Genomic DNA, 17,817 nt, shown 5'->3' with positions numbered 1-17,817 from the left:
ACATTTCCTTCTCAAATTGTTCTTTCTTGCTCAAAACCAGGACACTTTCAACCTTTTGCCACTGCATCCATAAGTTATTTAAATATTCAGAGGATGTAGCTGATCAAATGCAGAACATTTCAACCTCAAAAACTTCAGCCAAGTGCAAAACAAAACTTGATTAACTTTTGCTATATATCATATATAATTTTGCCATATATCTTATATCATGTACCAATGAGCCAGGCACCTTCGTCTTCCAGTTTGCTGGTCAGTATGCAACTCTATAGGAACATCCTATTTGTGAATATAGTATATCCATGTCATTATAATATTTCAAGTATTTTTTTCTCTCCTGAGAAAATTTACATGTTCCTTGAAAAAGCTTGAGGCATAACATGATACCCAGATAACCTCACCTGAAAACATCATCTCAAATAAGATTGCTTCAAAGACAGCAAGAGAAACTAAGAACATTTCCTTGATAGCATTTACAATTTAAAAATAGTCAAAATTCTGGGTTTCCTTTGACTGAGATCCATACTAAATAATTCTCACTCTGAACAAATGATCATTTGCAGGTCTGTAAGAACGGCGTGTTGGGTAGCAGTTTGAAAGCCCACTACATAGCTTCACTTTATGAGTGAAAGGCCTAAAATTGCAATCAATTTTAGATAGAAATAACTGCAGATTACTCAGATGGGAAATAATTTTTGGTATTTTCACCCCGTTCCAAGTGAGTCTGACTCTTGAAGTAACAGAGCAATGAGCAGCTTTCTGGTTTTGCTTTCTTAAAATCCGTATTTGCCACCTTACTAATAACAAGTGCTAGATTGTATCTCAAATTGATCTTACAGCTGAAAAAAACTTCTTATTTTTGTTCTAACAAATTTTTTTTAGTGATGGAAAACTTGTAGGAGAAGGAAATAATTTGCCTTCTAGGTCTTATAATGAGGCTGCCAGCTGGGCATCTTTCTTCAGTCTGCCAGAAAATTTAGAGATCATGCCTTAGCATATGATATATATGATATTTTATGATATATATATGATATTGTCCTGGTTTCAGCTGGGATAGGGTTAATTTTCTTCCTAGTAGCTGGCATAGTGCTGTGTTTTGGATTTAGTAGGAGAAGAATGTTGATAACACACTGATGTTTTTAGTTGTTGCTGAGTACTGCTTATGCTAGTCAAAGACTTTTCAGCTTCCCATGCTCTGCCAGGCGCACAAGAAACTGGGAGCGGGCACAGCCAGAATAGTTGATCCAAACTGCCCAAAGGGCTATTCCATACCATATGACGTCATGCTCAGTATATAAACTGGGGGGGTTGGCCGGGGAGCAGCGATCGCTGCTCAGGAACTGTCTGGGTATCGGTCGGCAGGTGGTGAGCAATTGCATTGTGCATCACTTGCTTTGTATATTATTATTGTTATCAATCAATTGTTGCTCTTTACAATCATACCTGCTTAAAAGTTACACCCCACACAGATGTACAAATCATATATCTTATTCTTCACAAATCTGCATTCTTGAATTATTTTAGTGCAGAATGAGATTTGAGAAACTTTAAATTGCAAAGCATATGAAACTACACTCCTAGATTCAGCTGCAGAATACATGATCTCATATATGAGGGTTGGGTATACAGAGTGGGTATGAAGGCACCAAGTTTAATTTTAAGGATTTGAGAATTTATTGCCATAAGAAAGAGAAGATGGTATAGTGCAAATGCACAATTTACACAAGCTCATCCATAACTTAATTCAAAATCTCCTTCCACGGGAATAGCCATTTTCTTTACAAAATGTTCATCAATATTTCTTAATAAAACAAAGCAAAAAAATATCCTAATTGGCAGGGAATCAGTCTTTTCAGATATATCACTTGTTAATCAGCTGTTTACAAAGAGGCTTAGAAGAGCTCACACGGGGCTGGCTGGACTACTATTATGATTCTGATCATGTTTTATATGTCTTGTGTCCCTTAAAATAGAAGTTAGGATATATCCCTTAGATAAAAAATTCTAAAATTTTTCTTCTGAGAAGACTAAGCGTGACCTTCAACAGTGTCAACAGGAAAAAAAAAGTTTCACTGAGGTATTCTACAAGTTTGAAAACAGAGCTTTGAGAGAGCTTACTTAAAAAGTTCTTGCTGAAATAAAGCTTAATAAGCAGCCTTACTCATTCTGAGTATCTTACCAATGTGTTCCATCATTTTAAAGAATTCAAGTAAGTAAAGGACAGATAGGACTGACTGGCTGACTTTCTGAATGCTATTAAAGAAGAGCTGGGTGGTTTGGGACAGTAACGTTTGGAGTTTATATGCAGAAGCTCTGACTTGATGACTTCTGCAAGGGTTGGAGGTGTGGTATAGTGGAGAGATACCACACTTTAGAAGATACTGTTTTGCCCAGTTTACAGAGAGGGACTGAAGGTATATTTGCACATATACAGCCTTTCTAGTTTATACTGGTATTTCATGATGTCCTTGAGATAATCTTCCCAGATGACCCAAAGGTGTGGTATGTGTGCCCTCTGCAGAGGACAGCACACAAGCACACCAAGCCACGGCTCTACAGTAACTGCAATACAGGTAGGACACTCATGCTTCTCATGAGCTGAAATGCCCCTTCCAGAAGAGTAATGCAAGGGTGCTTACAAGGAGGGCTGTCCTTCTGCATTTTGGAGTACAGACTGTCTGCACGGCCATGACTGAAGCATATCCTACCACAGGAGAACCATCTGAAGGGGATAGCTTGCTCATAGTGTCCTCTATGCCCCTTAGCTTAGATAAAAAATGTATTTCTACCCTCCTGTTTTGACAGCAAAGCTGTTTGGTCAGTAAAAGTACATTAACAAAGCTCACCAGGCTGCCCAGACCTGCTCTCTGTGAGCTCAGAGTTTCAGCAGCCACTTGCAGTACTGCTGCCAGGTGGTGTGGGTGAAGGTGACTTGTGCCTTTCATCCGTTGATGCTTATTTATCGAACATACATAAAATTATAGACAATCCTTTTCCAGATTAAGTGAAAGTGGCCTGTCCACCATGATAAAGACCTTTGGTTGATGTCTTAGGCAGGGATTTGGTTGATGTGTCATGATACCAAGCCCATTCGTTCCTATATACTATCATACCCTGTGTCGCCCTCTCGTCTAAGCTTTTGTCACCTTTGGCACTCTCCAGTGGGGACTGGGTCCCACCTTAGATAGATAGAGAAAATAAGTCAATTTATTTACAGTCGATCAAACCAATTACAATTCATTAATCTTACAACAGTCCAAGCCTGGCTTGCAAACATATGCACAATGTCTACCGATGAAAATAGTGCTCGATTCAATAAACAATGAGTGACCTTTTCCTGTCAGGAAATGGAGAGTCCAAATTCTTTCAATAACTTGCAATTGCCTTTGTACCATTTTCCCCATGCTCCTAGTGGAAATCCCATAAATTTGATATTGTTGGTGTTCATCAGTTCTCAAGTTTGCTTTCAGGTGTTAATATTTCTTAACTTTCTCAGCCGCTGCATCCACCAGAGACTTTGATTTACTCTCCTGTCTGACCATGATGTCTACCACTATAGTTTTGTCTCCCTTAACGAATACCAGGTCTGGCTTGTATAATTCATTCTGTTCATCTTTCAGCCATGGCTCCTGGAATACTATCCAGTCCTTCTTTTTCACCTCATTAGCCAGTAATTAGCCACAAAATTGATTGTACCTTTCAATCCTTGCATCTTGTACCACTGGGCAGTACCCGGTAATATGTGAGGAGGTCTCATTTTCCACAAGACACTGTTGGCATGACTTAATTTGTGTTTCTTGCCTACCCCTTACTAAAAATTCTCTTGTGGGGTAGACGTTTGCTCTTAGCTGTAACACCATGATGAGCTTTCAAATTGAGCTGTCTCAAAAAATTAATAAATAAAATCCTCTGATAACATGATGACCACTCTCTGATCCCAGATAGGTGGAATTTTATCCTTATCCCCTCCTGCTGCAATCCACAGCCTTTCAAATTCTTTCTCAATACCTTCCTCTCAGATGACTGCTTTAATTGTCTCATCCTAAGACTGTGCAATTCTGTGTAGTCTTCAGGCCTGTGTACTGAGAATCGAGCCAGAGAGCCTGGTAATACCTAAACTTCCATCTCGGGTGCTGGAATACAGGATGGCATCACAAGTACTTGCTGGAAGGTGTAAGCATTCCTTGGCAGCCTCTCGAATTGCCAAGTCAAGGGTTTTTAGGTATGCCACTTTCACATTGACATGGTCTTCCAAGTAGATCAATCATGGAATAGTATATCTTTTCAAGATGTCAACCATCTGAAATGGTTTTAATGCAGCCTTTCCAATCCGTTGTACCCATGCCTTCATTTTTTCCAGTAGTTCTGGTTTTGATATTCCAGTCCATGGGTCAATACATAGACCCAGGTGCTTTTCAGAACTACTGGCTTCAATCATATTGAGGAAGGTGCCACTAATTGTCCATGGAGGACAGTCATTGATTGAGTAAGAGTCTTTTATCATAAAATGGCCAATCTGATGGTAATTGGCCACCAATCGTTGATGTCATTCTGGCACTCAGGCAAGGCAGGTTTTGATGTTAACATAGTCTGACATTCCCTTCAGCAGCATGATTTGCTTATTCCACCACTTGCTTTATGGTATGTGTTCATTTCAGGTGATAGGCCCCTTTTGGGGTGTAAGAGAGCGGTATCTTTTTCTGCTTGGAACTGAACAATGAATTTTCTTTTATGCTACCTTGTGGTTCTCCAGCAGCAGCTGAATGGTAGGAAATGTGGATATTTTGGCCCACTAACAAGCCTCAGGGCTTTGAAATATTCCCTACTGCCATGCTGCATGACAGAGAATTTTCCTGGGTAAGAGCTACAGCAAAGGTGTTCCTGACTCCTGCAATGTCAACCTTCAAATTGATGCTTAGAATCTGTGAGTGAGTGTTTGTGTTTGCAGCCTGTTTTAAATTTGTTATTCAAATATGAGTCAAGTATTTACACAAGGATAAAAAAGGCAGAGTGAGCTCTGAGGGAAGGTTATATTAATATCATATGTAAAAACCAGAAATACACAAAGTATTAACATGGAAGATCTCTGTACAACCAAGGTAGGGTGTAGGTGTATGTGGTAAAAGATACCAGTATCTGTGTGTGTAAAAATGCTTATGCTCTGAAGCATAAAGTAGTACTGAAAAACTATAAATATTTTTTATCTTTTTATTAAGGTAAAGGACAGCATTTTTTGTATGTAAACTCATCAGCCCAGAAGGAAGGAAACAGAGCGAGGATAATGACCACCAGACTCTTCCCAGCTAGCCTTGGGGTCTGCAGGGTTCGTTTCTGGTTCTGGATGTTTGCTTCTAGGCAAACAGGAGTCTTAAAGGTATGAGAAAAAAAACTTCTACTACATCACAAGACAGTAATATTTGCTTCAGTAATATTTGCATTTCTGTGTCTAGAATGAGCAAAATCTCAGAGCTTACATTAGCAGTACTTCATCACAACTTCACTGCAGTCACACCTATATACAAAATTTTTGCCGACAAGATCAACTGACAATTCTGTTTTAATTCCACTTGAAGTCCTTTTCCTACATATATAAGAATTAACATATCATGTTTGACTACCATACTTAAACCTAACAAACATTAGCATAGCTCTTGTCTGCACAATTCACTGTTTAACATAAAATAGAGGCAATTTCCAATGTTTAGGACAAAAACAAGATGCAGTTTAAAAGAAAAGTTTTAAACATATTAATGTCACCAGGTATGGAAGGGGGTTTGATTAAAATAACTGGAAACAAAGCATTTAATCATAATAACAATTATAGCTCAAGCTTCCATGAAAATGTCTTCTTGCTGTTCTCCAAGCATCCATAATGGGCACACTTTTAGTTGTTAAGTACCCTAGTAAAAGTGCAAGCAGTGATGTGAACCCTTGGCAAAAAACTCATTTCATGTGACTCACTGAATAAATATGTTACATAGTGCCTTTGTTAGAGGTCTGAGCAAGACTCCTATCTGTGGCAGTTTGTTAAATTTTGAAAATACAGGTTATGTCAGTTTTACTACGGGTGAGAGAATTTAAAGATTTGCATATACTGTCAAACTCCTGAACTAAATTAGTCTATGTCAAAAGTGAGTAAGAATATTTTTGTGGTCTTGGACCTGGAATTCAGTCAGGAAGTTTGGACCACTGTTTTTGTACTTACTCTGTCTTTGGCCTGGTTCTCCACTGTAAAGGACAATCTTATCACAGTTCCATGGGATTATCGTGCAATTCAGGCTGGAAGGGCCTCAGGAGGTCTCTAGGGCAACCTCCTGCTCCAAGCAGGGTCAGCTACAAGATAACACTAGGTGGCTCTGGAATTTGCCCAGTCTTCAAAACATCCATAAATGGAGACTACTCAACCTCTCTGGGCAACCTCTGCCAATGCTTGACTGTCCAGCATGAAAAGGCTTCTCCTTATATCCAGCCAAAGAATAATGTTACCTTTCATTCCACTTTTTGTCTATCTTTTTTCAAGTAATTTTTTTCAGGATGGGGTTTGCATCTCAATTTTATCTCTAGCACCTAGTTCATGGGTACTCTGAGTATTACTATAAACTTAAATAATAATAACCAAGAAAAAAAGCTGTATTATGTGAAGTTAGTATAAGCAGCAGATACTTCTGTTTTTCAAACTGTTTTTAAATGAGTTTCAAATTATGTTATTTTAACATTTCTTTCTATTCAGTGAATAAAAATGCCAAAATGTATTCTTCCCAAAGATACTTCAGTTATTTAGGATGAATTTTAAGTAGTGTTTATATTGCAATCTTGTAATTTTATTACCTGATTATAGCGTTTAAAATACTCCACCAAGTCTTCAAGTCCATTCTTTCCAGTTTAGATTGTTTATCCTTACACACACACAAACTTAAGATTAAGAAAACAAAACAGTAGGTAAAGGTCAAGAGTAGTTCCAGATTAAAATGAAGTAAAAAGCAAACAACATTTGCTTTTTGGATCTGTTGGTAACTGAAATACTGTGAGATTATCTATTTGTTTAAATTCAAGTATCCTGGACATTACAGCATGCAAGAGTGCAGACAAGATTTTTTTGCAGGAGTTTCTGAAGTTTTTCAAGCATCACAGAACACTTTGAATTAGTGAATAAGTAGATGTGTGGGGCCTATGTATGAGTTAGTAGGCAGACAGCAAAGCAGAGCCTGTGTTTTAGTTTGGGGTTTTTTTTCATTTTAAACAGACTAGTTTAATTAATTCTCATTACTTTCAATTTCATAAAGATATCCATAAAGAAATGTCTTACTCCCACATACAAATAAGGTTGCCTGTTTATGGCTTTGCCACATGTAGTCTTTATGTAGAAACATATAACAATATTCATAACAGACTGAAGTACTCAGCAAGGAATTATCATCTTATCACAGACCAAATTTACCCTTCAAGACGTTTTGCTTTTTTCTGTCGAACTAATAATCTATTTCAACATCAACTGTTGCTTTTATCAAGAATATAAATGAACTGTAACCATTTAAGTGGAAAAAAAAAAAGCCTAAAGGAACAAAAAAGAAAAACAACAAAACCAACAGCCCAAAACTTCAAAAGCAGCAGCTCAGTGAAGATTTTTGTTCAGGTTGCACTGGAGGTGAAAAAAGTCAAACTGTAATAGGAAGTCTGAATAATGTGTTAGAATATAATAACATCAGTACAAAAGCTGATGTTATAGCTATTATCTGACATGCAGCTATCTGGTCAAGTCTGGATTGAAAAAAAAGGACTGCAGAGATAGAACATACTGATATGTGTGATTAAAATGACATACAGGGAATCTGTAAAAAAGAAAGATAAAAATGAAGTATGTCTTGGCATAGGAAGTAGATGTGGTAGAACTACACAAAATAATGTTAAGTTATGGGAATAATCTTTTTTTTTTTTTAACTCAAAAGGAACTATTCAGTGAGAATAGAGAAAAAGGAATTTAAAGTTCTTCTCTTCTGTATTCACAATGCACATTTCAATTGCAGAATCCTATTGTCATAAACTGTAATTTGTTCATAGGGAAACCAAAAGCATAGGCTATTATTATCTTTAAAAAGGACACAATGTTTACAGCAACTCCTGCATTCACATAGAATGGAGGCTATTTACCAGAGATCTGAATACTGATGCTTCAGGACATCAGTCAGCTATTAGCCACCAGGAGGAAAATGTTGCTTTATAATGCTTAAGTACAAAACAACTAACTTGCCTTAGGAGTATAGGGTAACAGCCGTTGAGAGGCGAGTTATTCAGCACTAAATATATGACTGGTCTAATATATCGATTAATAAGCTCTGAACAAGAATAGCTCTTAAAATAAACAATTTTACTGCATTATGCTGCAAATGTAAATTTAAAAAAATTATTTCTTTTTACATTTTTATGACCATTTAGTTGCACTTAATGAAGCAAGGGAGAGGTTTCAGCAAGAAATGGAAGTGATTTTCACATCTGTTTCATTCCAGTGGGGATCCTATTGGTCATCTGTCAGAGAGGTAGAAAACATTCAACTTTCATTAAGCTTCAGCACTCTGTCTCTGTCTGTTTACTTCAGGAGTTTGTCATACAACTGAGAATTAAAACCAAAATTAATTCCCAATATGACAGTATAATTCTAATATATCAGTTTTCTGCCCTGGTATTTGTTGATACTAACAGAACTGAGGTATAGTAAATTTTGGTACAGGGCAGATCAATTTTACTAAAAATGACTAAATTTTTTATTACTTCAAACTCATGGGGTAGCTTCAGCCCAAGGAAGATGTGCAATGATGACTGCCAAGGAACATGAGGAGTTCAATGTGAGGCATGATCTTAAGGATGTAAAGCAGAAAATATAGTATCATTATTCACTGGAGTCAGTGGGAAGTTTCCTCAGCTGACACAAGCTTCTGGTGCCTAGTGAAGTGAAAATACAGGTTGTCTTTCACAAGATTTTCCTGCTCCTTTGGCTGGTGGTTAAAGACTGTATGTTGGGAATGATGGGAGAATACACCTTTTATTATGCACCTTTCAGATCTTCATTGGCTTCTTGGCTATTAGTCAGTTAATTAACCTTCCAGATGGAACATAGTACCTTCCAGCATGCCAACTGCTAGAGTCAGGCAGATCAGGAAGATAATACGTTATCTCGAAAAGTCAGCATGAGGGTACAGGATAGCCACGTGAGTTGTAACTGCTGATGACTAAGTAGAAAATAGCAGTTTGTATTTCATGACCTTCAAAAGTACATGTATTTTCCCCATCCCCAAAATGAAATAGAGGTTGAAAAAAGGATTCAGGAGTTTCTAACACACAGGATGTGCTGTGGAGAATTAGGACTGAGTCATGATTTTAAGGCAGGGAAATGGGATTTGTTAAAGAATGTTCTTCACATATGGACTACAAATGAACCAGCTGGCAAAGGCACCTTGGAGAAAGACCAAGAAGCAAGTACAAAAGCTTCACTCACTCATTCATCTCATGCAGATTATCACACTAAATTCTTCTTAAAAGCACTGCAGAGTGTGTGTTGGGTGTCTTCACTCCTGAGCTTTTCACTCTGCAGTGAATGAAGTGATAGCTCTATTTCTGTAGGTTCCCATTCTTTGTGATTTTGATTGTGTGTGTGATCTAGAAACAGTGTCAGCACAGAATAAGGAATAGACAGATAGTGACTAGTTAGTACAATACATGCTTATTACTTTTAAATTAAAATTATTTTAACATTTTAATGTTAACTAGGCCACAACTAGATTGGTATTAGCTGGAACACAATCTCCCCAGACTGATTGATACAGAGTTGTTCAATGGGACTTTGCTACAGGTTATTTTTCATTATATGCCATATAGTGGGATTCATCTTGCTAGCTTTTTCCCCTTTCACATGTTAAATTGTTTCCACTACCAGGCTAGCTTGTACACAATTCATAGGATGCTGTGTAGGGGGGTGTTGGGGTCTCTGGAGGCACTAAGCACACCACACAGCTGTAGCTCTCTACGCTCTAGGGACTTCATATCCACGAGAATTTGCCCTACTTTCATGTGTCATATACATTTACACAGGCCAGCAAAAATCTTCAATACGCTAAACTTCCTTCCTGTCCCAGAAGATGCTTCAAACTCTCATCTGCATGAGTAATCTCAGTGAGGAATACAGTATTACATCTTATAATTGTTTCTTCACTCTGTGGGCACAATCTCTGACAGAATAAGATCTGTATCCCCAGCTAAAGAAACACACTCCTTGGGGTCCCTATTATTCTAAACTCCATTGTAATCTCATATAATTTAGCATATATTTTAAATTATATATCATTCTTTTGGAAATTTCAGCTACAATTTTTTGAAGATGCATAAGAACACAGACCCTTTCCTGACTTAGTTATGGATAGATAAAGACTTTGGAGAAGTGAAGTAAAAGTGTGCAGGAGTACTTTGGCAGAAAGTGGGATTGAAGGATTTCCCCAGGAGCATACATGAGAAATGGAGCAGAGCTGGGAAGTCACCTGAGATTTCCTATGAACCAGTTTAGAGATTTACACTAGATCCCATTTGTTTCCACAGGTTACTTATATGCTTGTTATGAGAAACTGTACACCAGGTTTAAACTTCAGTCAAACCTAACTGAGACACAGCCACATAAATTAACACAACATATGACCTAATCCATAATAATTACATATGTGCATGCCTTTACTCTATGGTAAATGAGTTAAATCTCAAAGAAAAGAAAGACAAGGCATATAAAATTACTTTAAAGGCATATAAAATTACATCTAGAAGAACAGAAGCTGATGTCATCAAAATGTTGCATTTTAGACCCAGTTCGACTTGCTGCCACCTCAGACCCATTGGCTAGTGCACATACAGCAGGTTTCATGACGGATTTATTGTTTTCTCTAAGCTTGAGCTGCAGGGTTGATCTGCATGTACACAGAATGACTCCATGCTCCGAGACCAGGCTCAGTATGGACATGATTCAGTTTCTCTGTACATAGACAGAACTGCTCAAGTAGGCAGCATACTTTGAAATTTTTACTATGAAAAGCTTCTCCTACCAATGCTATGAACAGAAATGGAAAAAACACATCTGATTTTAAACAATGGGCCAGTCTTTAACTGTCCTGTTAAAAGATACTCTAGTACTGTCTTCAAATGTTTTTGATTCTTCCCCAACAGGGTAATTTGTGCAGCTGTGACACTTTTCAATGAGATATACTGAAAACAATATTATCTCAATATTAACCTTCAAAAAGTAGAAAATACTCTTGCATGATACAATAATAGCTAAAACCACACTAACACTATTATGTGCTGTAAAATTCTAGATCACCGAGATTGTTATATTTCATGATTGGTAAAATAGTGAAAGGTTCCAGTGACACATACAGTTGTTGTAACATAGTCCTGACTTCCCATGTAAAATTATTCTAATTAAGGGTTTCAACTTCTTAAGGCCTTAGAGCCTGATAATGTGATTACAGACAGTTTTTCATTTTTTATGGGTTGAATCAGCTATTTCTTCTCGACACCTGTCCTTTTAGCTCTGCAAGATGCATGCTTTTAAGAAGACAATGACAATGGCCCGTGATAGACTATGTAACAGTCCTGTAACCGAACATTAGGCTCGACTAAATTAGGTCCTGATTTGGATTATTGTATGTCAGTCTTCTTGATGGTCCCCTCCTCCAAAACTGAAAGAACTTGCAAGAGCGTTCAAACATCAGAGATATTTTAATCAATACATCAACTTCTATAAAGTATGTGGTTCCCGGTGCCATTTGGGTTTTCAGCTTATTTGTCCCACCAGGTTGGCTGGGAGAGGAAAAGGTATGTTGTTATACAGATCATTAGAATGGGTTTAAGTTTAGAACTTCTTGGATCTCAGGTTTTGTGTTCCATCATTAAACTGGGGCACTCAAGTGGGAACATGAACCCATGGGTCACTGGAAAAATACTCTAAAGTCTTAAGAGAAGGATGGTGTTGAAAGTGATGAGGAGAGGATAGTGATTAAAATATTCAATCCCTTAAAGAATTAGTCATCATCTGGAATGGATAGAACATGCCTACTTTCATTACTCCAGTTCTTTTTCGTTATGGAATCATAGAATTGTTTAGGTTGGAAAAGACCTTTAAGATCATCCAGTCCAACCACTAACCTACACTACCAAGTCCACACTAAACCAATCAAGGGTAGACTAGACTAAACCATGTCCCAAAGTGCCACATCTACCCGTTTTTTGAACACTTCCAGGGATGGGGACTCCACCACCTCTCTAGGCAGCCTGTTCCAATGCTTGACTACCCTTTCTGTGAAGAAATTTTTCCTAATATCCAACCTAAACTTCCCCTGGCACAGCTTGAGCCCATTTCCTCTCGTCCTGTCACTAACTACATGGGAGAAGAGATGAACACCCACCTCACTACAACCTCCTTTCAGGTAGTTGTAGAGAGAGACAAGGTCACCCCTCAGCCTCCTCTTCTCCAGACTAAACAACCCCAGTTCCCTCAGCCGCTCCTCATAAGGCCTGTGCTCCAGACCCTTCACCAGCCTTGTTGCCCTTCTCTGGACACACTCCAGCACCTCAATGTCTTTCTTGTATTGAGGGGCCCAAAACTGGACACAGTATTCCAGGTGTGGCCTCACCAGTGCCGAGCACAGGGGGACAATCACCTCCCTGCTCCTGCTGGCCACACTATTCCTGATACAAGCCAGGATGCTGTTGGCCTTCTTGGCCACCTAGGCACACTGCTGGCTCATGTTCAACAGGCTGTCGACCAACCCCTCCAGGTCCTTTTTAGTCAGGCAGCTTTCCAGCCACTCTTCCCCAAGCCTGTAGCGTTGCATGGGGTTTTTGTGACCCAAGTGCAGGACCCGGTACTTGGCCTTGTTCAACCTCATACAGTTGGCCTCAGCCCATCGGTCCAGCCTGTCCGGATCCCTCTGCAGGGCCATCCTACCCTCCAGCAGATCGACACTCCCACCCAATTTGGTGTCATCTGCAAAGTTACTGAGGGTGCACTCAATCCCCACATCCAGATCATTGATAAAGATATTAAACAAGGCTGGCCCCAAAACAGAGCCCTGGGGAACACCTGTTTTAGATTTCATAAGATTTTGGACACCTGAGAGGGAAGAGAAACTACCTGCATAATCTCCAGACTGTCCTGTGCTTGGCGTTAATTCATCAGTTGTTGGTTAATCATTAATTCATTCACTGTCATTGCTTTCACTATTTCGTGATTTTATTTATTTTTTATTTATGGTGTTGCTAAATATAGTTGAGCTAATTTACTGTGACAGCCTGAAACATTGTATTATATATATATTGTATTATAAATTGCTTGTACAGACAACAGACTTAAATCCCTAGAGGCTAAGCCTTTTATTTATATCTCTAAAATCTTCACCCAGTCTATCAACTAAAAGCAAGTCACCTTTTAGAGATGAAAGGATAGCTCAAGATCCTTCTCACTCTTTCTTTTCTCCAATGTTTAGATGAATTTAGGGTTAGGTCCTTACTCATCAGTTTGTATATGTCAGGCCAAAACTGTCTGTAGTTTTCCACTTAGTGATTGTATTAGCAGTTCTTTTTATTTTATTTTGTTCTCATAGTAGCTTCTTATTTGCAGCTGAACTAGCATTAGAAAAAGTATTCAGTAATATTTGGTCATCACCAATAAGATGTGAGTTTGAACCATATGTAAGAGGGCCAGTACTACCCAGGCAGGTAGCTGCACTAGTGGGCTTGGGCTGTTACTCTAGCTAGCTGCGTTCCTCCATTGCTTAATGCTGGTTCAGTTGTACCTCTTGGGTTTCATTGTCAACAGGTATACACAGCTGAAGAACATGGAATGGATATTCTTATGTGGTCTTCTAGTAGAAATGAAGAAAACAAATGGATGTATGCAAACGTGGTTCTCTCCAGTAACAGTCCTTTCAGAGTTGCCTTCGAAGCTGAAGTGGGGTGGAGTGAACCCACAGAATTTGCTCTTGATGACATTTCTTTCATCCCAGCATGCATTGATGGAGGTATGCTATTACACAAATATTTACAATACACATTTTCTTTCCAGAGGGCAGAGGAAAATTGTAGGATTTCATATATCAATGTATATCACAGTTAACAAAATCCAGAATTTTTCTTTTGAAATTATTGCAACATTGCTATGCTTTTACTTCATTCCAAAGAAACTGTAGAAAAGAAATGGGCACAGCACAATAATGCAAAGTATATATTTTTCAAGGGAAAGAAAAATGTGCAAAGGCAAGAAAGATCAAATTTATCATGTATGACCCAAATGGCAAATAATTAACCAGTGCATTTTTCCCTAAGGGGAAGGAGCCATTATACCTATCAGAGGGATTGCTGTTTGTTGGCTGAGTGTAGTATCTGAATAAAGATATTTGCCCATGGATTGTGAAAGACAGATTCGTGCTATAACTGGTAGTTGAACATATGAGTAATTATAGCAACTCAGAATATTACTGATGTCGAGGGCTTGTTAGTGTTTTTATGAACCATGTTTGAGAGGGAACTACCATCACTCAACTGTATTGGTTTTCTTCTGTATGAAAACAGTCAGAGAAGACCTTAGTTTGGGATGGAAGAGTTTCATGAGTATCAATGTGGTTCACAATTATTTAAAAAAGAAAATGGTTAGTTCTTTTATCTTTGCTCTCTTCATAAAATATCTCTGCCGTATAGCAAAATTACCTCACTGCCATGCTCTTTGGGAATTTACAATCTCATTTCTGCTACACAAGCAATGAGACTTGAACTGTGTTAAAAAAAAAAAAAAAGAGTTAAATTTTAAACATGGCCTTATAATGCCATGTTTATTCTGTGAGAAAGGCAGTGGTTAAATCTGCAAAAGAAATATAGGATATGATACACTATCAGAAGAAAAAATTAAGTATGTGTGCAAATACAGATTCTGATAGGAATATTGGCCATTCCTTATTTTAAAGAGTCAAAGGGGGAAGAAAACCAAAGAAACAGAAAACTTTTTGTGTAGATCTTCATTCATAAGGACCAACTAGGAATGATTATAGCTAAATAAATGCCAATACAAATGTTATAAAAATGTTCTTGAATAACATTTTTTTCTATTTATACAGCTCTTATCATTCAGACGGGATAGTCTGTGTATGAAATAGTTGTCATGCTGTTCAAGAAACTGTTTGCTTTTGGTTTTTATTGTGATGAGTAAGCAGCTCCTTGGAGAATTAACCACATGCTGACTAAGGCTGAAAATGAAATATATGTTCACACAGGTGGCATTTGCTCAAACTCAAGCTCAACGAAAGTTTTGTTTATTTACTCTGAATAATACCACCAATAGGCTCAGGCAAATACTATTTTGGAATGTTCTTCAATATGCTGCAGACCATGTATATAAACAAGTGCTTGTTCTACCCTTATTATCTTAATCACCTTTGTTAATCATACCTCAAGAATTACTTAGGCAGTTTCATGGATAATATGCCATAATAGAAAGGGAATTTTTTCAAATTATATATTCTATGTACTTGTAATTAACTGGAAGACCCAAGTCTATGTTCCAACTATGTATATAAATCAATTTTCTACTTTTAATGGAACTTTTAGTTTGGTTATTTATTATGAATAAGCATGAATTCAGAGAAAGGAAAAAATCTTTTATGGAAAGTGTATGTTAAGGTATCCTGAAATAATCATAACTATAGAAATAAGGTATTCTGATGGAGTAACATTTTCTAATCACCTTATTTTTCTCCAGAGGTTTTCCAGTTGTAAATACTTTAAAGTATCTAACTTGTAACACACTCTGTCCATTTTAGAAAATTGTTAGAGTTATATTGGTTACTTACAGTTTGTTGGATAAGTAAAAAACTCATACCTTATCTACATGCAACCATTTAAAAATAAATCAGACAGTCTTAGCTGGTCATCTAGGCTCTTTGCCCAGCTGCAGAAGAGGCAGACATCTTCAGGAGTCAACTTATATTCCTTTGTATGGTAAGTTGGCAATCAGCCTGGAATTAATTCTTACAAGCTACAATACTTACACAATGGAAATAGTAGTTTATCTTGCTCTATTCTGTATTGTCTCATCATTATTGTCTCGTCTGAAAAATAAACAGGCTTTTTCTTGGACAGTTGACATGTTTAACTTAAATGCAAGATACTTGTCTTTTTATTCACTTGTACGTTCCAGACAATTTCTACGTATTTTTTATTGTGATTTCTGGAGGTATAGGAAGGGTCTGTACATGAATTCTTTACAAAACATTGTTCTTTATAAGTCTATTCTTTATGCTCTTGCAAGACTGGCATAAATTATATTACCTAAATGCAGCCTAGGCAAGTCTTCTAGTATGGCCAATAATGGATACCTGAGGAAATGTATTAGAAAGAAAGAAGAACATAATAAATTCCACCCTCCCCCAATCTTTCCAAATCTATGTTAATCTGCTTCAGAGACTTTCTGAAGCTCTGAAGGTCATGCTTTCTGATAGCTCTCACCTTATTTTTCTTCTGTGAATTAGCTAGTTCTTTCTGAATATATACAAAAATTTAGTTATTGGAAAATGATTTTTCATTTAGTTGTTATTGGAAAAACATCTGCTGGCAAACCTTGCCACGTTGCAGGCTACAGGAGGTCTTTGTCATGTTTTTTTAATTCCTGTCGCATTGGATCCCTCTGCCTTACTTTGCTGTAGATCATCTTCCATTCATTTAAATCCATTACTTGGAATTCAAGTGCAGGGTATTCTATCTTTACCACTTTTTTTCTTTATACCTTCATTCATATCCTTTAGCTTGCATTAAACGTACCATCTTAGATGTATCCTCCTTAATCCTGATGCTTCCACAGTTCCAAATTCTACTAAGCCACCTCTTGTTCTTCATTTAATCAGGCATCTGATTTCAGGCATCCTATTTTTACATTCCCCACACATTTTTTGCCTCCACCAACCACTCCACAGTTGTATGTGCATCCTGACAATTCTGCCAGTTTCTTCTACCATCCATCCTCCTCTTCCAGTTTTATAGTCACTCTTACCATTGTCCCAGGTGTGTATTTCTCAAAAAAAAAAGAAAAAAAAATTATCTAAGGAAGGCAATGTCCTAATGAGTTTGTGATAATATATAATCTCCTCTCCAGACAAGAAATAATATCTAGATGCTGTTAAAGTGTGCACTGACTTTCAGCAGTTTAGAAGGAAGAACCTATCTCTGACTTCTTAATATTGTTCCTGACAAAGAGCAGCTACTTAGGAGGAGGTGTTATTTTTTAACTAATAATTGTTTCTGAGTAACCGCTTAAAAATTCAGATGGTAAAATTTGAAGACATTACTTGCAAATAGTATAAAATCACTGCCCTGTACATATTTGAGCAAGAACATTTTCCTTTAACAAAAACGATGGGAAAGTTTACCTACACTACTGCCAGTCCTGCTTTGATTTTTGCTCATCATGTTTATTCAAAGACTTAGCTCAAAGAAAAGTGTATGGTCTGCAGTACAGGTTTTGTGTAATGGTCTCCTTTTCAGAAGATAGCTTTGCTGCTGCAGATCTTTTTCCTCTCTCGGTATTATTATTTTTCAGCCTGTCTTTAATTACTTTGTGTTTCCTGAGGCAACATGTTCTAAATAGAAGCAATCATAATTTAGCTGGTTGGGAGCTCTAAGCAATAAGGCCCTAGCAGCAGCTTTAATTCAGCTGAGGTTTTTATTTTTTTTTAAGTAGTCAGCCCTCATTAGCCATGAGAGTTTCTACAGATCCAAGAATATTTCTGAACATTTGGACTA

The 17,817-nt window shown here is 37.5% G+C and overlaps 1 protein-coding gene across 1 annotated transcript in view; it reads left to right on the top strand.

Moving 5' to 3' along the window:
• MALRD1 (MAM and LDL receptor class A domain containing 1) overlaps window positions 1-17,817 on the top strand; it is a 285,717-nt gene that overhangs the window by 199,557 nt on the left and 68,343 nt on the right. Inside the window, exons 31-32 of the mRNA XM_075728156.1 lie at window positions 5,214-5,371; window positions 13,850-14,051. Coding sequence (XP_075584271.1) covers window positions 5,214-5,371; window positions 13,850-14,051 — 360 coding nt within the window. The remainder of the gene's footprint in view (window positions 1-5,213; window positions 5,372-13,849; window positions 14,052-17,817) is intronic.

Source organism: Pelecanus crispus, chromosome 2 (assembly GCF_030463565.1).
Source record: "Pelecanus crispus isolate bPelCri1 chromosome 2, bPelCri1.pri, whole genome shotgun sequence".
Lineage (NCBI taxonomy): Eukaryota > Metazoa > Chordata > Aves > Pelecaniformes > Pelecanidae > Pelecanus > Pelecanus crispus.
Note: the sequence above shows the minus strand (reverse complement) of the source record. Positions and strands in the feature narration are given on the sequence as shown.